The following is a 22,740-nucleotide window of genomic DNA, read 5'->3' as shown; positions in this document are numbered from 1 at the left end:
AGTTAGGAGTCTCATAGGATGCTATCTGCAAAACTGTTTAGCTCAGCTAAACTTGCACCCAATTCCAAATCAGTTAGTTCTGTTTTGTTTCATGCTAGGATATGTGCATGTGGATCTAATGGGGCTGAAAACCAAATAATGTTGCATTTTTTGAGACAGTTCACAGAAAGGATTCAACTAATGTTCCTGGGTAATGGATCAGGCCTTTGGGCTGCTATTATTTCAGCAAATGACAACCTCTATGATAAGCTTAATAAGATGCATGTGTAAAAGAAGAGAGAGAATGAGAGGTGCTTATCATAAACATGAGTCACAAAGAATATGTTATTTTCTTGGCACCCACTCTTAACACGATCCAAATTCCCCAGCTACATGAGCAGACTGGAGTTGCTTTAAGTGGGCCTTATAAATTGTTATATTTGGTATAAAAACTCAGGAAAGCCTGGTAAGTGCTGTGTATCTTGTGTAGTAGTGCATTGCCTTCCTCTTGGTACTGCCTCGATGATAAAAATGAGTTAGCAGTTGAATTACAAAGTTAAAAGTTAATTAATCTTTAATTATGAACACTTCATTAGCAAATGAATTTCTTAAACTAACAGCTTGACTAAGCCTAAATCAATTGACATAATTCATTAACCCATATGAGAATCCATATTAGTTATGCTTAACTTACCTTAGTGTCTGAGGCAGGAGATCTTTCTCAGTATAAATAAATTATCAAATCACTATTTATAGTCAGTTAATTAAAGAACAAATTACTGAAGCACTGTAGATTTCCTACTTTGTATAATATAGTCCCACTGATACCCTGTGAGCAAAGGCTCTTCCCATCGTTTTATTCTCTGTTCTCAGTTGACTGCAAGTTCATGAGAAATGCTGTGATGCCATAGGTCTTTCCTCTTGATCAATCCTTTGTGGCCATGCATTCTTCTAAAGGCCTCTTTGCAGGCTTAATTGCTATTCAACGGCAGCAGGCATCTGCACTTTTGTGTAAATGTGCTGGCCCTACAGTGTGCTTGTCCGAGTTCAAGGACAGCATGTAAAGAAGAAACATATCCATAATTACCTAAAGGTGTCAATACTGAAATTTAATTCTGAAATTTAGTTTTGGGATATTGAAAGGTGTGATTGGCAAATACTCTGATCTGGATGCTCCCTGTGAGGAGCTGCAGCCACCATGAGCTTTCGAAAGGCCATGTAGTGCTCTTTCAGATTCCTGTGATGAACCACACTAGTTGTTAACGTTCTGTGACTAATAGAAAGTAAAGCTGGGTCATAGCACATACGAATATTTCTGTTGCCACTTTGAAGAACTTGTCCTCTACAAAACGTCTGTGTTTTTAGGGACGTGCAAATTAAGAGAAGATGGGATTGAATCTCCAGACTTCAGATGAAGTTTGGTTAATAACCAATGGCTACTGTCATGGTGTTTGAACAGCTGGGTTATATGCGGGATGTAATTTAAAGGAAGCTTTAGCACCCAGCTCTCTGGGGTTCAGCTTTGAGGTAGCTCTCAGGACTATTCAGTGAAAAAAATGATTTTCCTTTTTTCTTTTGCCAGTGTCTGTGTGGCTCTCTGCACTTCTTCCTGTTGCCTGATGTAGGCTCTTGCCCACTCATGCTGGTGTTTGCTGAGAGGCTGTTACCTGCACAGGGAGCACAGCATCTGGGAACCTCTTGCCCCAAGCAATATATGTTGAGTGAGGCCCTTCTGCAGTGCTGGTGGCCAGTCAGGTTGTGGTGACTGCCTGAGAATAGCTGCTTGTTAGCAGAGTTCTTATTGCTGTCAATTTTACATGATTGCTAAGGCTTTGAAGGCCTTACCAGAACAAGATAAAGGGCTTTGATGAGAGTAATTGCATTTACTGTCTGAACCCTCTAGCAGGAGGAGCAGAGTCACTGTTTGTTTCCATTTAATGACTCTGCAGGAGGTAAGCTGGGGCAGGCAGGAGTGCAGCACTCATTGCTGCCATCCCAAAGATCCATCTCAGTCCATGAGCACAGTCACACTGGAAAGAATGGCCACCACAGTGTCTTCTGAAGCTGCTGGCCTTGTGTAAAAGGAGCTTTGGGGAGATTCTTAACATCCTTTGTTCAAGAGCCTGTGGCAGCAGAAGAGAGAAAGAAATGGGGTTGGTAGCCTGGCGTTCAGAGAGGCCTCTGTTTCCCTGGTACAGCAGAACTTCCTGACCCAACTGCTCCTGCTGCGTATTTCTGTACCCTTATTCTTCAGGGAGTAGACTTTTTCCAGGTGGCAGAAAAATTTGCTTTTGATATAGGTGTGTATCTATATCTACAGATCTGCATCTATATCTTTATGTATGTATACCTATATCAAAAGTGTGTATGAGCAAGCAAACTTAAAGCAGTGAAAAAATGATTTCAGTAGATGAAAGTAGATCAGCAGAAGTATTTCATTTTTTTAAAAAACTTCGATTTTAAGTCATGCATGCACATTTAAGACAGGTGTTAATGCAGGAAGTTAGCTCTTGGGTTGTTCTAATTTGATATATTTGGCAGATGACAGTGAAATCAAAGGGACAGTGGTGATTGCTATTGAATAGATGTCTGTCCCAGACTCTTCTGGAATGGGAGCATGTGATTTTTGAGGTGGAAAGAGGGGAGTCTTCAGGCACCTATGGAAAATCACACGCCACTGATGCTATGATCACAGCATGTTATCAAGCAGAAGCTCCTATAGGAAGAGCATCAAAGATCTTAGCACTGAGCAGAAGCTCCCTTTGGGAAGTGCCAATTCCGTCTCAAGAGGCTGACACTATGCTCCAGAGTATTTAGAGTGTCTCAAATTAGGTGAAATAGTTACCATTTTTTATAAACCTCAAGTCTCCAAAGCAACTAGTTTGGAAACATAAGCCTAAATTTTGGGATGCCCAGTGCCCATGAGAGTATTTCATTGGATCACCTCTGACTGCTATCTTGTAGTTAATTATGAAGACAGTTCATAGCTGAAGCGGACAGATGGTTGAAAGAGCTTACACAATTCCCTCTGTTAAGTCATGATCCCTTACCAGGGCAATGATAACAGGGACTGTAAGACCACAGATCCCTGAGCACCTGTGGCAACTCATCTCTGGAGGCTCCAGCTTCTGCCTTGGCTCATGGAAGGGTGAAATCCTTGTGCGGCTTTGCAGAAAGTTCAAAGTCTTGTGAAGAAGTCACCCAAATCTTTTATGAGTGCTTGAAGTGACTTTCTTTATTCAGGTTTGTCCTGATCTCTAGCAGTGCTGAGGATAGTACACATAAAATTTGAGAATTACAAGTGTTCCCATGTTAAATGTAACAAAATGGGAAAAGTCTTCAAGAAAAGACACTTATTACTATGTCGGTAAGCTATTGTGGTCCTTTCAGTGTCAGTCCCCTTAATCATTGTTCATTGGAAAGACCTTAATTTGCACTGAGTTAATGATATACTCTAAAGAGACATTGTGCTTTTCAGGTTCACTGAAATGTTATTTAACCAGCTGTACAAAACTGCCCGGAATATTCACAGTGCAGGAGCTGGTGCAAGGAGTATTGTCCTTTATAATTCAAGGGCAAGAGAAGGAAAAAGCTTCACATTTTACAGTTTTTACATAGTAAAAAGGCTTTGCAATTAGGCTCAGAGAAGATTCTACATTTAAGTTTGTCTTCAGTTAAAATTTTGGGCTGGAGTTCTTTGCTGTTGCATGTTTTATGCTAAGTCTTAATTCACAGGAGGCAAATTAAAATTTCAATATGTGAAAACGGAGCAAAGAGGGAAACAATATAGAATAGCTAACAGCCTAAAGTGGTACCTGTGATGCAAGGGAATGAAGTTAGTGTTTGTGGTTTGAATCAAACAAAGTAGAGACTTAGGTCTGAATATCTGATGTCAGGAGGAGCAGCTGAGTGATTTTCAGACCTTTCTGAGCAAAAGTTTCACCAGAACTGTGTGACTAGCAAAGCCTTTGAAAGTTGTTTTTGTTTTAATGTAAATTCTTGTTCCAATGAAACCCACTTTCACCAGAGAAGTGAAAGGTGACCACCACTTGATCATCCCCATACTTGGTGCACAGTAATTATGACTCATCTCCATGTTAACCATGTGTGTTTTGGGTGGTTGGTTACTACGTGTATGTATTAGATGCTTTGTGTTCTTTTGCTAGGACAAATTAGCCTTCTAGTCTTTGCATTTTATGAGACATTTTATTTTTTAATATTTTTACTGTTTTTAATATTTTAAGCACTTCAACATTTTCTTAAAATTTATAGAATATGTATTAAATTTAATGATAACATTAATGTATTTTGTATTAGGACTTTTTAATATTCTATGGGCTTTTTTAAAAATTTGTTAGGTAGGAAATAATGGATAACAATCTATTTAGATTGCACTGATCTAATCCAGCTGAAGCTGTCAGATTATCATGGCAAAACAAGTCTCCCAGCACTGACAAACACAGATGGAGTCCTGTTCAGCAATGTTATCAAGAAAGCACTCAGAGATCCCAGGGGGATTACACGAAAGCTTTCCAATATAGTAACAATTTTAATCAGTTTATTTTCATTGCAGGCTGCACAGTGACTAAAAATCATCTCTCTGGCCCATGCTTGGGATTTGTGACATTGGCCTGAAAATATTTATTTTCCTCTAACTCCTAAACTTAAAGCAGTATCTTCAGAGAAGGTGTGGATGTTCAAGAATGCATTAGGTGAACACTAGCTTTTTATCTCCTACGTCAGGTTTTCTGAAGAATGGAGAGATCTTTTGTACTTTCCATTCTTCCTGCAACCTAGAAAGCCCAAACTTACTAAGAAGGTCAGTGATAGCTCTTACAAATTGTCTTAAAGATAATGCTTTAAGGCTCTTCCCCAGAGATCTCTTTTATTCCAGAAATCTGGAGAGTCCCTTGGCAAGAGGGCTGCCAGGCACTTTAGGTCCTGCTTTTTCTATACTCAAGACCGAGCATCATTCTTTTTCGTCCCTCCTGAAATTATCTCCCTGTTCAGCTCTTGAATAATATTAGCTAGTAGTTAGCACTGCATGTTCTGCATTGTTTTGCAGGTTTTCAGTCCCTCAGAGTTTGGGCTTGCTGAGCTCAGATTCTGAAATCTGTACAGGATTGTAATTTGCCAAGGATGAGTATAGATCCGCAAGCATGATATTTCGTGCCTTCTAATGGAGAGACTGTTGTAATTATAATTTTGTTTGAGTGCATGAGGTGAAGTTTACACAAGCCGTTATGAACAATGACATTTCTCTTTTCAAAGCTGTGTGTATAAACTCCATCCAGATCCTTCTCAAAGAATTTGTATGTAGTATTTATGGTAAATTATCTAAATTTCCTGGTTGATAAAAAGTAACTGAGAAACTTAAAGAACTGAGTAAAGGACAAAAGTGGCCCTGAAGGGGGAAGTCAGCTTCCTTAAGAAAGGACTTTTTAACTAAGAAATAGTGCTTCTTTGTCATCATCTCAGTGATTCAGATTGGAGCTCCTGAGGCCTGGATATTAGTTTTTCCAGTGCTTGACAGCAGGTCTTCCTGGTCGTTACTTGGAGGCTTGCAATTATCTAATATTTAAATCATATATATATAAATTATTTCCAGACCGTTCATGTTAAATGCTTCTTTTCCAACCTGTCTGTGGTTAGTATTTTTTTTTTTTTTCCAGTGCTGATGAGATTGTGCTTTTCTTTGAGCTCCATCACCTAAAAAGAGTTTAAAGTATGTTGGTTTCTTTTCACTGTTTATGAATACCAATTAAACTGAAAACAAGGGCTATAAATTATGGTGACCTTTGCAATGACTTTTCATTTGCAGAATAGCAATATGTGATCGTGCAAATTGCTGTTAATAATAATAAAAATATTAATAATGTCTTTAGGAGTTACCATGCAAAGTGTAAATTGCTTTCTGCTTGATAACAGATTTTCATGTAAGGGTACTGTATCATGGAAATTTTTGGTCTTGTTAAAATTCAGATGACCTAAAAGTAATTCTACTCCTTCACTTCTGTACATTTTGTAATCTCGGTTGACAAATATGATTTTTCTGGATTTAATTAGCACTTTATAATGACTCCTACTGAAAATACAGCCTCTTGACTTTCCCTTGTTGGTCTACTAAACGTGTAGGGGCAATACAGTTATTTTTTGGTCCAAGAACTCACAAAAGCCATAACAGCCACAAAGAATGTGCTTTCGGTTAAATAGTTGTACCCATGCTGTATTTAATGGAATTTGCCTCTTTATGGCTTTTGACTCAATTTAAAAAAAAACAGACAAAACCAAAACAAAACTCCCTAAAGAAATGCAGGACAAGAACAAGTTTTCTAATCATGTTTCTGTAGACTAAAGATTTTTGGTAGCTTCTGAGACTGCTGGATTGTTATTAACTGTAGCATTCCCATGGAGCTTTATGAATGCGAACAAAAATTCACCAGAAGGAATCAGGAAGACAGGGAGATTTCCATAGTCCTTTGACTTTCGGCTGCTCCTCTCCTCAAAGTTATCAAGTAGCAGACACTGAAAATTTGGAGGTTTGTCCAAGTTATCTATTTACAAGAAATAGAGTGGAGAACAGATAGGTACCACTTATCTGCTTAGGACACTGAGTTCTCCACACAGCTGATCTATGCTAAGTGCTTATACATGGCCTTGAGGTGCAGAGCATCTGATCCTAGATAACACTGCTTCCCTGGCTCCCCAGGGCACAGAAAAGCTGTGTTTATGATCACTTTAAAGCCTTAGATACCAGGTGACAGAATGAATTTCTGCTTAATCCTTGTTCATCCTTGTGTATGTAATAATGTGCATTTAATCTAATTTAGATGGAAAAAGAAAAAATCCCTTTGGGCTTGGTTTTTTTTTCCTCTACTTTTCACTGAAGGCAAAAAATGGAGAGGATATCCTCAGCCTGTGCTTTAACCACTGCATTACTTCTGTCCAAGAAATTATAGCTAGGATGAAGAACTTTTTCTTCATTGAAGTTACCAAGTTTATCACAGTTTGACAGAGCTCAGTGCTTTTCCAGAGCTCACAGAGAAAAGGTGCAAACAGCATGAGAAGCCTGAAATTTATTATTTGTTTATGTGTCTTCTGAGCTTTCTTTCATTTGATGCTGTCTGATGGCAAAGGTGGTTTTGTTGTTCTTCAGCAGAGGTGGTTAATAGATGGAAAGCAGGCAAACATTTCTGCTGTCTGTGGGGAGCGATTCTGAGAGAACTTTCAGATCTAGCTTCCAGCTTCCTCCAGGTGTTGTGGGAGGATTCAGAAGGCCCAAAGCAAGGCCTGGTGAGACAGATAAGATGAACGTGAGGAAAAATAGTAAGAAGTTAGGTTTGATGCTGCTGGCCGGAAAACCTGCAGTAAATTAAACAAACTTCCACGGTTCCAAAAGTCCTTTTCTATATTTTAACTCCTGTTGTTGAGTTGGAGCTTTGTGCAGTGGAGGCCTACTTTGGTATGTGTTTGTCATTCATAGTTCCCTAAGGGGAAGCTCACAAGGTGGCTGTGTCCAGATGGGCCTGCCAAGTAATCCTGGCTGGTCAGTGGGGTGCCACCTTCTGTGGAGTGACAAGGACCTAACGAGATGAAGAAGGAAAGCAGCAGGAGTCCATCCCAGGAGGTTAAGTTGCAAGTCTTTTTCTCTGTATAAATTGACCTTGAAGGGAAAGTGCTGGTAAAGTTATACTACAAAGCAGATGTTCAAATCATGGTGGCAGCTGAAGCACTGCTCTTTTTAAGGTCAGTTTTGGTTGATGACACAGCTCAGAGGTGCATGTGGCTGTCCACTGTTTCTTCTGAAAATTCATCCTGCTTTAATAAACTGGACAAATTCCCTGTTCTTGCGAAGTCCAGAAATAGCAGATGGCTCAAATGTCAGGCATCAGCAAATCCTAAAACTGTGGGCATGACCCTTGTCCACGTCCTGCTGAGAAATCCACCTGCCCTCAGGGTTGGATTGCCCAATAGTTTGGCGTTTTCTATATCAAGACCAAAAATTTAAGTGCTACTTGAGTATAGCGTGCTGTTGTTAGAAAAAGGCTTTCTTCAGCAGAAGTAATGGAAACTTAATAGTATGTCTGAAGTTGTTGTTCTTTATTATGTTTTGGCATGAGAATGATGTCAACTGTTGGTGGATGTCTTGTCAACTGGGTTTGTGTTCAGGATTAGCACCAAATTTCACTGGACCATTAGTGAATGCACTGAGTTGATCTGCACACCATTACTTCTCCATTGTGAACCACACCAGCTGGTTATTTGTACTTAGCCCTGCTGCACAATAATCAAAGCAAGGGAATGGAGGCAGGCTTTCCATGCTCATGACCCTGTTAAACTTGCAAGATTAAGGGCTAGGTGGCTATAAAATACTGTTGACAAGGCAGACCAATGAGGCTTAGTGCTGTTGTGTGCTGCTGGTTGCTGAGAGAGGCATGAGGAGTTTTTTTCTGTTTGTGGAGTTGTTGGCATTGATTCTTTTGATGTAGGTTTTTCTCCTGTAATCCGATGTTCTGATGTGCTGGTTTGATGTTTCTTCTCAATAATGCAGGAAAACTAGGGAAATTCAGTGAAATGGCTTTATTTCAGTAGTGTCTGCCAAGGGAAGGATGTCACTGGCTGGAAAAAGCAGTGTCTTACTTCTGCATGAGTCTGAAGTTCTTACTGTCACTGTTTGCAGACCTGTGCCCCCATTTTCAGACACTTCACTCTGTTGTACAGTCATGTATGTAACCTGTATGGAGCATAAGTTTTTATGTTGCTGCATTTCACAGTGGAATCCCTTTTCCCCACATTCCAGCAGCAGCATATTAGAGATGAGGAGAAACAATGACAGAGGGACTTCAGTCGCTGCCTGAAGTGAGAAGCCATGCTGGCAAAACAATTGAAATGCCTTGGTTGCCATTAAACTAGCATTTTATACACCTACAAGGAATGAGTCTAGGAGATAACTGTAGTTATACGGAGTAGTTTAACATAGATCATTTAAATATTTTGCTTATGGGATCTGTTTAAACACTGTTTCATGAAATGACTGCTCTTCCATAAGTAAATCAAATCACTTTCCCCTTAGGAAAGATCTCAGGAGATCAAAAGAAGTTGATTAGTCTAAGTACCTGAAGGAAGGTAGTTAATATCCTTTGTCACTTAAATTTTTCCTATGATGCTTTGTGTCACTGTTATTGAAATTATAATTTCTAATGGTCTAAACAAAGACATTAAGATTTGAGTTTGTAAGTGATGATATTTGGTATAATCAGAGCACACTGACTCATCTGCATGAGGGGACAGACATGGTAGCACTGGTTTGCATCTGTTCAATGGCTAGTAGCACCTGTTTGGTTAACTAAAGGATTTCAGCTGTTAGAGCTGTCAATCTGACATTTTCATGAACACTAAAACCTTTGCTACTAGGAACTGCTGACTTTTTTTTTCCTACTTGATTTACTTGACTCTTTGTGTCCTTGCCGATAACTACTAGCAAGGCTAATGCATTATAAACTCTGAAAAGCAAAGCAAGAGGCTGTCATTTTTTGCACAACAGATGTTCCTGATCAGGAATCAGACAAAGGATCTCATCACTCTTCCCCAGAGCAATTTAATTTGTTCCATGGCACACCAGCCACATCCTGCCTAGTGAGTGACATGCACAAGTGCTCCTCCATTTTAGGATCAGTTCTTTTAATCTTACAGAATTATTAGCTTTTTTTTTTTTTTTCCGTACAGGAGCAAAGAGAGTGGAAAAAAGGAAATTGCTTCATTGCTTTCAGTGTTACCAGTAATGCATCATAATGAAAAGTAGCAAAGGCCTACATCAAAAATAGGAAATCTAAGTACTACTTTTGAAGAGAACTGGAAAGTACTCAGCGAGCATTTTTTTTAAGAAATAAAAATGTAGATTCAGTGCTGTTTCTTCAGCAGTTGTAAGGCTTGGAGGCAGCGATAAGCAGCATATAATCCATCAGATTCTTGTAATGCAACTTCGTGAGGTGGAAAAATAGATTTTTTTTTATGGAAAGTTGTTTGTTGTAGATCAAGTTCTCTACTCGTTTGTCATTCAGGTTGTCCAAAATGAGTAATTACTGGGAGGGGGTTGCTTACTTTTTGATTTAGTTTAATAGAACTGTATCACTCTGCTGCCTTTCTGAGTAATTGATTGTTACTGCTGGAGAAATGAATTCTATAATTATTTTATATTTAATTTCCTAATTATTAGTCTAGATAATTACAAAATAAATTATCCTGTTCCAGTCTGCCTCTGTTCTTTGTAATGACCACTTAGAGGAAACCCCAACTATATCTCTGATACAAGAAAGGGAGAACACTCACTGTTGTCATCCAAAATCCAGGAAGAAAACTCTCTAACTGCAGTGTGATGTTAGAAAGCAGCATTCCTTTATTCCTTACAATACATACTGGGAGACCTGACAAATCAAACACACCCTCTCAGAGTTCAGGTTCTACATTTAAACAGTTAAGGCATACATATGCTGTCTATTGGCATACATATTCATTCTTTCCCAATAACTCATTAATATATGCTAATGTTCTTTTGTGCATGCATAGTAGTGGCCTCGCTTACTTTCCCCTCATTTTCCCATCATCAGCTTAATTGCAGTGACTTTTGGCTGGCCTCCACTTGTTTTTCCTCAATTTGGCAAATTTTAATTGTTAGTTAGTCCATACTGAGTAAATTTCTATCTATAGAAATGTGTAGTGATATATTCTATATCACTATAATCCAAAACAATATGTATGAATTCCGAGGTATAAGTCTTTGCACCTGGTGAATGCAAAGACAGAAGCAGTCTATTGTGACTCCAGTGCTTCTGTAAAGCAGGATCGTAGAGAAGAACAAGGCTGTTCACACACTGAGCAAAGTTAAAATGGAAGGTTTTAGAAGTAGCACTCATTATTCCTTTCGTTAAACTAATATGTTGGTCCTTAAACTTATATACTGATCCCTGTTGCTGAACCAGTCTATATCACTATCTCTCATGTTCTCTCTGCTAAATTTAAGCAGAGTAACATTGTTGTGACCAGGAGGTTCTTTGTGTATATCTGTTGAGTTAAAAATTGTCTATCTATAGGAAAAGAGCTGAAGAAATATTTGAGATTTTTGTTATTACCTTCATTAAGTGAAATTAATTACTTCTGAGGTTATGAATACATTCTCCTAGGTGGTCAAATTATGACTTGAGTAGGAAAGATTTGGCCATCTACTGATACACCTCAGTAGCAGTCACTGTGAGCAAGTAATTCCCAAACCAGAGTGAGATAGCTTAGCTTATGTTGTCTGATCTGCACTAAATAGATGTCCTGCTTCAATTACTGTGATTGGGCTGAAGGGGGCCATCTTGCCGAGGCACGATAACTTGATTATATTAGATTATTTGCCCACAGAATTTTCATCTGTTTTCAAATGGCTGCAGTGAGAAAACAGAACCAACACAGTGAACAAGATCTTGTAGTAATCAAGTTCAAACTTACAGACATCCATACGACATTTATAAGATTTTTGTCTTTTCTCCCAACTGGACAAATTCATCCTTATTGTAGTTCTGCTGATCACAACTGAGTTGTGCTTCACGTGAATTTACTTGTCACAGTCTGTTGTATTATCTGCACTCAGTTTTGTATTTTTGTGAAATCTTCACTCTGATGAGGCTGTCTGTGGCTGGGTTTCTCTCAGCCTTTCTCTGTTGTCTTCTTCCATCTGATTTAGTATTGAAACATTGCTCTACTGAAAACTACTGTTGTGAGCTCCCTAGAATTGTCTCACCAGCCTAACTGGGGTCTGTTATTGGTCACCCTGTAAAGAAGGCTGGCCACCTTGTTCTTGTGGCCAGCCCTATGCAGGAATAGCAGCGGTTGCCCTAACGGGCTGTAGTAGCTGTGGTACACTTACAGCTGTCAATCCTGATAATTGAGCAAAACTGCATTTGAAGGGCTCGTTGTAGTCCATCACTGGCAGAAAGAGAAGCCACTCATATAGCCTCTTTTCCATTTTGCAGGTTGACAGGACAGAAGTGATTCGAACCTGTATAAATCCCGTCTTCTCCAAGCTTTTCACGGTGGACTTCTATTTTGAAGAGGTGCAGCGGCTGCGATTTGAAGTCCATGACATTAGCAGCAATCACAATGGGCTGAAGGAAGCAGATTTTCTTGGTGGCATGGAATGCACTCTTGGACAAGTAGGTGTCACTGCTATTTTTTTCTGCTTGTCTCACAGGTTTTCTGCGCGTGTGAAATATATTCCTTGGTTAAAAGACTGATGGGTGAGATTTGTCATTCATGACAAAATTTTTAATCAGTGCTTTGAACTGGATAATTAAGAACTTCTACTTGTTTGATTTACTGCTGTATTATAGCTTCAAGTCAGCCATTTCGATAGGAAACTGAATGTCAGCAATTGGCATTGTACAGCAAGAACACAGGCTTTTTATACCAGTGCTAGGAAATAGTCTGATTTGGGAGAAAACCGTGGTTCCTAACATTGTATGGGATTTAAAGCAAATTCCAAGTCCAATAAATGCTTATGAATACACTTTATTCCCACAGGCTAGTGCTTGGTGATGTGGCAAATAGAGAGATAGGGTTGGATTCATTTCCATGACTCTCAGTCATCCAAAAGTTATATGTCTAGACTAAGTTACTCCTCTGATTCCTGCCTTTAGTTCAGTGGAGAGAAACAGACACTTCCAGCTGTTGACTTATTCCACCTGAGACATCCATCATAGATTAGGATAAATTGCTTTTGTGAGATAACCATCTTTCCCCATCAGTTATCAAAAGAGTCAGGACGACTGGCTTAGAGTAGATACATAACCTCTTAGGTGACTAAATGTATGGCTGAGGACCAATATCTAGAGGTTGTCAGAGCCAGGTCTGCAGCAAATTCTTATATTGCTGACTGGTAGGATGCCACAGTGTCCCAGGAATGATAGAATTAATTTCTAATTGGCAGGCGTTTTGTTATGTAGATACATATAACACACATCTCATTTCTGTCCATGGTAGCATTGCTGAGATGGTTTCCATTTCACTAAACTGGCTCTAAATGCGTCTTCACTCTGTGGTCTAGGGTAGCTTGGATGAGGAGAGGAGGCAGTTCTTTAGCTTGTATTACTTTTTGCAGTGTTTCCATTGTTTGTAACCTGTGCAAAGTTGCCTATAAGTGGGTACAAAGCTTTTCTTTGCAGTTTCTCGCCTCCTGTTGTTGCTATTTCAGACCCCACTGCACATTAATCCCTTTCTTTCTCTTTTTGCTGTCATTCAAGAACAGTCGATACCATTGGACCAAATGTGCTGAAAGAAAAGTTCTCTTAGTGAGAGTATTAATAAGAAATATGTGTACATTTACTAACTTGAAAGTGTAACATGAAGATATTGGTATTTAGGATTTTTTTCAGTGCATAGTGAATTTTTTTGACAGAATTCTTGCAGATATTCTGTGGCCTTAATCAACGAAAATAAGCTATTCCTATAATGTTAAGGAGAATGAGAAAAAGAAGTTATTACGATGTTTTTCTCACTGAATTGACTTGAAATTGAAGGGAAAAATGTCATTGCTGCTGCTGGTAGCATAAACATGTCTTTATAATTATTTGATCTCTATAAATAGCACACAGCTGGCTTGGTTGCAGTATAATTTAACAGTAACCAAGAAAAAATAATAACAGTGTGAAATCTGTTCATGATAATGTAGCCTTGAGGACTCTGATTCCATAATTAGATTTTTCTTGTGTATTTTTTTCTTCCACTTTAGAGTTTTTATTAACTTTATATAGTTCATCAATTGACTTAAACCCCCAAATTGTTTGTTCTGGGATTGATATCCAAGAAAAGCCATTTTAAGGAGTTCAGCATTGAAAATCTTACACTACAGTTTGTACTTACTGAGCTTAAACTCATATTTAGCTGTTTGATGTAATGACTGCATTTTTTAAACTTTGGCTTCTTTCTAAGCTAATTTTGACATTAATTTGTTGTTCTACATCAGTTTAATAGCTGAATAAAATGCCTGCCTGCCTATCAATTCACTTTCCCATCACAAGTAAGTCTTATCTGAAACTTCCAGATAGTCTGTAGAATTTAGGCATAGGCTAAAGGATTGATTTCCAACCTACCCCCAGAAATGTGCCAACTTTTATTGCTCTGTTGTAGATACCAGTTGATCTAACAGAGATTGAGCTGTTTGCAGAGCACTGTTTAGATCTGCAGTAGACCTTAATTTTTGCCTGCATAATGCAATATTCCTACCTAAGAGAAAATTAGTAGAATAAGAAATACCAGGAAAGGCAATAGAATGGTTTTACAGTAAACTGACAGAGAGTTTCACATTCTTTAGGAATACTGCTCTATCTGAATCCTACATCAGCCTAATTGATACAAGCTTCTTAGGAATTTGGGATCTTAGATGAGGAAGATGAAAAAATAATGACCCAGAAAGTGTCGTCATTCCTGCTCCTCTCCTAAATGCTGTGTCCTGGGAGAGTGAGAAGAACGATGATCTGCAGCCTGTTTGGTCTTGAACATATGCTGTCCAGTGATACCCTACTGGATATCCAACAATAATTTTTTCTACTGTTTTTGCTCAGACAAGAAAAATCTGTGACTGCTGATAAACACTGTGGTTAACTGCACTCTGTCATCACCTGGTATTTCATATGCTGCAGTATTTATGCACAGTAGAATAAATGGTCATGGATAGTTAGCTGCTGAGTGCAATTAAGAAAAAGGCAACTTGCTAAATAGATGCATTTGCTTAACACAGTTTGTTTTTTATCATGCTCAAGAGTTTCCCTTTTGTATAGAACAACATCACGTTGTCTCTTGAAGGGTTTCAGATGAAAAAGGTTTAATAGATTTTTGTTGTTTTGTTTTCTTTTAAGTACTAAAAATCTGTTCCACTCTGAAAGTTACAGCTGTTTTACCAGCATCTTCAGAGTGTTCTGATGATGAGCTGAATTGCAGTAAGTTAGCAGATACTCTATGTACAAAATTCAGTTACTAATTGGAATGATAATAAGATCAAGAAAGCCCTAAAACGTTATGGAAGGTGCTAAACTCGAAATTTCAGACACTTCTTTTGCTCACTTAGTAGCATCAGCCTTAAATGTGGTCTGCTTTTATGTGCAGTTTGTAGAATGGAGTTTCTTAAAGAAATTCACATCTGGAATTCACATCGCACAACTGGATGTACGGTACTCCAACCAATAAAGCTTTCCATAGAGTACTACTTACCACTTATTTAAAATACTGAGTGGTAGGTTAAGATGCATAATGAAAGACTGTGCATTTTTATGTCAGTCTTTTTCATTCTAAAGTTAACTTCCAAGCAACTGTAGAAAAATAATTTCTGATATAATAACACTTTCTAACAGTTAATGAAGTTGTGCAGTTCTACATTATCTACTTAAGCAAGGATACTGTGCTGTGTTGTGCTCGTAACCTAATCAAGGTTATTTTGAATTTGAAGCTGAAATTTTGGGACTGTTTTACTGCATGTGACAACTCCCTTCTCTTGGAGCAGGAGTGTGGGGGTAGGACAGTGATTTGGCACTGTACTTTCACCGCAAATAAGTGCCCTGGGATGCTCCATCAGGCTCTGCATTGACTTCTTTCTCTTTGCTTTCGTGTGAAGTAGGTACTGTTCTTTGCCTAGGCACTGGTAAGCAGAGGCACATCTTTGTGATAAGCAGTGAAATCATGATGAACAGTAATATTTTTACAGCTATTTTGGGACACCATTATATAAAGGTTAACTCTTGCTTTCGTACTCATGCTTTAGGTGCTTATGAATCACCTCATCCTTGATGATGGTTTTACAGATATTGTCTGTAATTATGGACAGTAATATCTTCCTGTATTCTTTGCCCATTTTTCCTCTTTCTTCTTCCCTATCCATAGGGAAAGTGTTCAAGCACTCACTCTAATTATTTCCAACTGAATCCTCATCTAACCACTGAAGCTTTTGTGTTTCTGTTACTTTTCTTCACTCAGAAAAAAAACAACTCCAAAAAAACCCCACCACTGTAATTGTTTGTTTCAGAAGATAGGAGATGGATTTTTATTAGTCAAAAAATGATGAAAGAAAAATCCTAGAGGGACAAACACTGTATAATAATTGATAGCCTTAATTGTCAGAGCATTCAGTCGGGGTAGCAAAACACCAAACCCAAGTCTTTTTCTGTTTGTGTCTTAATGCCTTCATGTATTCTGAGCTTTCTAAAGTTCTCTCATAGGAGTGTTCTGTTTTATATTGGATGTACTTCATAAAGCATTACATTTGCATCATTTAATACTGCAAGGGCTATTTCTAATAGGTGAAGTTCACTTCTTGATCACACAACAATTAAATATCAGGTTCCTCTGAAGTTTTGACCAGAAGTCCCAGCCTAAGAACTCACAAAATTATACAATTAATAATGGTCTTCCAATGAGAAAGAAAGAAGTGTGCCAACACATTTTAATTTTCACTCAGCCATGCTTGCAAAATCAATAAATTATAGGAACCCATAAAACTGTTAATTCCTAAACGCTGTGAACCATCCCAGCTCTACAGCATGGGAGTAGCTTTAATGGTTTTTCCTTCATTCCAGCTGGTCTCTACTATCTGTGATCTCACAACTTGTTTGGTTTATTTTAATTTACAGATGTGTTAAAATATTGTTACAGTTCACAGTTCTGTTACTTGTTCAGCTAGTAGCACCTGCAGGGAAAACAGCAGATGTATATCTCTGTGTCTCAAGAACCTTTTCAAGTGTTATTTAGAGATTTCATATTTCTCATGCATGCATATATGTACAAATTATATTGAAAATCTTCCTTCTTAGTAATGAGCATTGCTGCTTCTTGTGTGCTTTTAGTATACTATATGTCATTAGCAAATTATGCACTTGAAAATGCTGACTGATGATTAGCTCAGTTGTAGCCATTGCAAATCCCCTTGCTCTTGAATGAGAGAAAAGCTGAGAGAGTCATGATTGCACCTGAATTAATTAAATAGAAGTAGTCTGTATGAGAATATCTGTTTAATAGTCCGTTGACAGCTTCAATAGTGCAGAAGACATAAGATCAGTGTTTGAGGTTTTTTGAATTCCTGAATCCCACCAGATGTCTGTATGCCTCCATAGATATCTAAATACCTTTAAACACTTGACCTTTGATCTCCTCCAAATGAAGTTGCTCAGTTCATTAGTGGAATGAATAATGTACTTTATTAGATGTGAATATCATTTTCTACCAGGGCTGACTCTGAACTCAAAGAAATCATTCACGCAGCCTTCTCCCACAACTTACCTAACCATTTAAACACCACAGTTTTCCCAAGGAAATTTTTGGTTTGCCATTACTGCATGATCTCTGGAGCTGTAAGATTTTCAGCTCTATATTAATCTTAGCAGTCACAGTTAATAGAATTACTTGTACAGTTAGTACTGCTTTGTTTTTACATACTTTATCTTTTTGTATGAATTGCTGTGGCAGTCTTCAGAAAACTAATTTAAAACGCTATTATAATGAGTTATTATTATAACTAATTATCTAATTATGAAAAGGCTGCATAAACTATATACTAACTAAATTCAAAGACATTTTGTACTATTGATAAGCTATTTCCTGTAATAATGTTAATGTCTCCTGTGATATGGATCTTTTATTTTTTCTAGTCTTCTGTTTTGATTCACTGTTTTCAGGCACAGATCTTTAACAAGAACAGGGTGAGGTGTAATTCAGATGTAAATAGGCTGCGAGCTGATCAGCACCATGGGAACAAAAATCTTGAGGGGAGGTGAGTGTGGTATAGAACATATCGTTTATATATCAAGGATGATTACAGCAATAAAGCTGGCACTATCAAGAAAAAGAATAATTATGTGAGGAATTATACAGAGTGAAACTTTCTTCATTGTGAACACGTGTACCATCTGAACATAGTCTTTTGCAGGGTTTACCTGGTATCTGCAGAAGGTGAACTCATTCCCCAAACCTTTTTTCTTTTTTCAATCAGGCTAAGGCCACTGGCTCTCACCTGTTGTTTGGACTTTCATGTTGAAATGTAGCATATGTGATGGTACCTGGGAAATGCATATCAAGACAGACACAAGCTCACCACAGTTGTATAGACCTTGCTTTGTCAGAAACCAAGCTAAAGATGAATGTGATAAGAAGAGGGGGAAATCTTTACATTGTAAGAGCTACCTCAGTTCTTCACCCACACAGGTGAAAAAAGTCAAGTCTGCCTTTTTATTTTTGGGTACTTAGACTCTTAAGATAATTGACTTAAGTAGATTAGAGCAAGAGCAGAATAGCACACTAAAATTTAATGGGTAAGCTTTAAGATACATTTATAAATGTTAAATCTCCAGTCATTTGTCTAGCCGTGCCGGTTGTGTCATTCTGCTTAACACAGCTGAGTAAAAAGCTCTATCAATGGGGCTGATCAGGGACAAGCAGTGCTGGAGGGCAGTTAGATTGCTGAAGAAAAATTTGCAGATGCTTGCAAGGTTTGGTGAAAAAAATCACCAGACAGCCATTTTTTGGAAAGAGTACGATTGCTGTCCTGCTTGACAGATCAACAGAGTTCTAGTGGATGCTGTTAGTACTGTTTCTACAAGTATCACTGCTCTTTGATGAGAGATTGCTCAGCACTGTGCAGCTCTCCCTGGGTATCTTGGGGGAGAGAATCAGAAAGGTAAGAGCATAAGAACTTGTGGAATGAGATAAAAGCAGTTTCCTAGGTAAAGCAAAAGCTACATGTGCAAGCACAGCAAAAAAAGGAATTAATTTGTTCCTTCCCGTCCACAGGCAGATGTTCTCTGCCATTCTCAGGAAAGCAGGGCCCTCATCCCATGTGATAGTTTCTTGGAAAGACAAACACACAACCACGTAGTACGGGGCATCCTTTTGGTCAGTTTGGGTCAGCTGTCCTGACTGTTCCTGTTCCCCACTCCTTATGCACCCTCAGCCCAGCTCTGGCAGGGCAGCATGAGAAGCAAAAATTCTTGACTCAGTTGTTTAATCAATGGATATACAGATGGTATAGATATATATATATATCCAGGAGCTTGGCTAATAGATCTTATATTGGAGAAATAAGATAAAATCACTCACCCTGTCCTGGGCTCACAAAATAAACTCCTGATGGAGCGGATCTCCAGAGAGAGATCCTTCCCCACTGGCAGTCAGCTCTTAAATGGGTCTAGGAGAGGTGGAGCCAGGCTCCACCCCTTCCTGCAGCACAGGTGAATTGCCTTCACCTGTGCTCCTGTGGCTGACTCATTGCTCGCCTCAGGTGATCAATCAAAGGTTCAGGCCATGATTCAGCAGCCCCATACACTCAGTGTAAGCACTGCTGTGCAGCAACTGAAGTATTGGTGTGTTTTCAAGAGTATTTTTATCAAAATTCCAAAACACAGCATCATATAAGTCTCTAATTGTAAACCTGAATGCATTTGGTGGTGGGGATTATCAGTGTAAAAGGCATTTGATTTAGAAGAAGTGTGCTAGTAAAATGTGACTACGCATTCTTAGCAATTCTGGAAAGAGTTGGGTCTGCTAGAAGAGAGCTAAGCAACTGCAAGTTTGTGTGACAGGATTAACATATCAGGGACAAGAATTAACACAGAAGTGTTGTGAAATGATTGCTAGGCTAAATTTGCTGTCTGAACGAGTAACCTTAGGGATCCTGTAAGGGAGTCCAATGGAAAGAGGAGACCAGTTTGAATAAATAATAAGGAATTGAAGGAGTTATTTCAAATTATCCTTCTACTGTTTTTTACAGTCAGCATGAAACTAAGTTGTACGCACTCTTGCCACTAAGCAGACTGTTTGCCCAGTCCTTGGTTCTGTCAAAATCAGAGATCAGAGGTTCACATCTCAGAAGAGTTAACAAAAGTCAAGTGATGTAGAACATAAATAGAAAAGGAGCTGTGGATCTTTATCCATGGGATTTTCAAGAAGCCTTTAACAAAAGAATATTGGTGTTATATTCGGAGCTAGAATTCGTACCAACTTAATTCAGGCAAACAAACAAAGTTCTTGCAGCTTTTTGGTCCCAGGGGAAATATGGAGTGTGGTCATCAGGCCTGCTCAGTGGTACCTTGCAAAACTTCATCAGTGCTGTTTACAGAACTGGGACCAAGCCCAGCTGTTGATGCATACAGAACTTCTCCAAATGATATATGGGATTAATCTGTTCCTACCAATGCTAAAATAAATAAGTTAAAAAGCCATTTTCAATTCTCCTCATTAGTTTGATTTATAAGCATTGGGAGTTCTGCACGATAGTGTTGAAAATTATCCCTATATTTGATTAAGGAAGGAGCACACTGAGAAGCGTATTTTAAAAGATCCTTACACAAGCCAGTTAGAATAGGTCATTATATATCACAGCTCACCTTACACTGTACTGATTAGTCATGATTCAGACACAGGAGAGAGAAAACCTTCATCAGAGTCCTTGTCTGAGTGGCTGCGGAGCAATGCAGTGTACACAGCTGGTGTAAGTGCCTTGTTAGTCCCTTAAGTAAAAAAGCAAAGCACCTTTTATATATTTTAATTTGGAGATAAGATCAAAGGGCAACGTGGGATTTGAGTTTTACTCATAGAAATGTGGAACATCTGTTCAGATCTTTCCTTAGCCTATTTGCACTTGAAAGTGCTAAGGCATATTTAGATAATCTGCAAGGGAATTTCTTGCCCCCATCTTATCCTGAGCTGATATCCCTTGGCAACAGAGACCAGAAATCTAGTTGAAAGGGTGCTCATAAGAGGCAAATAAGAATTGCTTTGTGTATGTATCCCCTCTTCCTGAAGCAGAACAGCAGCTTGTACGTTCTGTTCCTATTCCTACCTCTTGCAAATTTATTGAGTATGATTCATATTACTGGACATGTGGCTCTTAAAACAAAACATATTGTAATTTATATGTGGCTGAAGCCACAAAGAAACATAACGTCAGTTCTTAAGTCTCTATTAGCTTCACGTTTTAGGTCTCTGAGGTTTCTACATCTGTTTGTTCACTGGTTGGTCGTGCTTTAATAAAACATTTATAAAATATGTATTCTGGAAATGTAATGATTTCTACTAGGTCTGAACTGGACTCTAATATCTGTTTAAGAAACCAAAGGCATTTACACCCTGCACTTCTTCACATTAGGTTATACAAAACACTTTTTGTTCTGAAGACAGAGTTTTAAATTGTTAGTTTTTGAAGTAGGAGTCAAACCAGAGTCCTGAAGAAAGAAAGGTGTAGTTAATTACCTGAGTCATTTTGCAAGTTCAGACATCTTTTGAAGCTGGAACTTACGTGGATGTTTTCTAGACCGGTACATTACTGCTGCTTAGGACTCACTTTCTGGCAAGCAGGTCAGCTAACACCTGTTATGGTATTCAGGAGGTTATTTGCACTGATACAAAAGAATAAATATAATTCGTAGAATCACAGAATGGCCGGGGTTGAAAAGGACCTCAAAGATGTGCAGATCTCCAACCAATAGACCAGAATGCTCAAAGCCACATCTAGCTAGCCTGGTCTTGAATGCCTCCAGGGATGGGGAATCCACAGCCTCTCTGGGCAGCCTGTTCCAGTGCTTCACCACCCTGGAGAAGTGTCTCTTTTGTCTAGTGAGAGCTGCTTTTTGTACGCTGCTTGAACAAAATGGGTGATTTCCTGCTAGAGAATACTGATTCCTTGTCAGTTATTACAATGATAGTCTTCTGATCCCAAATCACTAATTACAGTCTGAAGCAGTGATCTTGGCATGTTATTGCCAGATGGAAGATTCATTTTACTGTTAATTAACAACTGGTAAATGTTTGTCCACAAATACGCATATTTACATAGGCAGGGTGCTCACTGTGTCACAAGGATGCTAATGGCTGAGATAGCTAGTCTTATTAATGTGATCTAGTAATGGGAATGTCAGAATAAATTAACTTTTCTGGCATTGTGAGCTGTCTTTCTGCCTCCTGCATGGAAGCTCCCAAGCTTCAGGTTTTTGTCAGCCAGTGCCACCTAAAGGCTTTGACAATTTCCCAAGTAGCAAAAGGGTTTTTAAGTTGTTCATGAGGGAATGCCCTTCTGTCTTTCTAGGAGGTAGCTGAAGGACAGGTTCCCTTCCAAGTTCTGTTTCATGAGGACATGCATACTTATCATGTCTGAAGAGATTTCTGGTGCACAATACCCATAGCTTTCAGTAGAAGAGCTTATTGTGTTTTACAATATTGTCTGTACACCTTGGGGAAAGTAGAGAGCTCGTAGAGATACAATGTGTCCTGCTGCCCATCTGCCAGAATTCATTGTTAGATGGAAAACCCATAATTTAATAATATCCTGAAAATAATCATATTTGAAAATCTCAAGGTTTTGTAACTTGCTCTTCACACTTTATAAAAGTGCCGGCTTAGCTGGCAACAGAAGAGAGGTATGGGTGATGTAAGGGGCTGCAGTGAAAAATCTTTCCAAGATCCTAAGAAGGAAGGACATTGAATCCTGGCATTACTGGTCATCTTCTGTATTTTATCCGCATCCCTTGCTTCCACAAGACCAATACTTGGGGAAATTTTCAAGCTAATTTGGAGACATGAGTGAGGTGATGACAGCAGTTGGCTTATGGAAGGCAGTCTGAAAAGAATGAATGCCAAATTATTCCTTTAAGTAATAACCAGATGCAAAAATGCAGGGAAAGAAACAGCTGGTGATGAAAATTGTGAAATGGTCATAAATACGGATGGAGAAAGTATCATGGTGTTAAA

The 22,740-nt window shown here is 38.6% G+C and overlaps 1 protein-coding gene across 3 annotated transcripts in view; it reads left to right on the top strand.

Annotated features, from left to right (window-relative positions):
• Positions 1-22,740, top strand: part of CPNE4 (copine 4) — a 176,114-nt gene that overhangs the window by 51,548 nt on the left and 101,826 nt on the right. For 2 of the 3 annotated variants that reach the window (XM_031553961.1, XM_019616559.2), the window contains exon 2: positions 11,994-12,173. In XM_031553961.1, coding sequence (XP_031409821.1) covers positions 11,994-12,173 — 180 coding nt within the window. Of the gene's footprint in view, positions 1-7,459; positions 7,607-11,993; positions 12,174-22,740 lie in introns of those variants that run through there. The other variant, XM_019616561.2, reaches the window with a different exon arrangement.

Source organism: Meleagris gallopavo, chromosome 6, assembly GCF_000146605.3.
Source record: "Meleagris gallopavo isolate NT-WF06-2002-E0010 breed Aviagen turkey brand Nicholas breeding stock chromosome 6, Turkey_5.1, whole genome shotgun sequence".
Lineage (NCBI taxonomy): Eukaryota > Metazoa > Chordata > Aves > Galliformes > Phasianidae > Meleagris > Meleagris gallopavo.
Note: the sequence above shows the minus strand (reverse complement) of the source record. Positions and strands in the feature narration are given on the sequence as shown.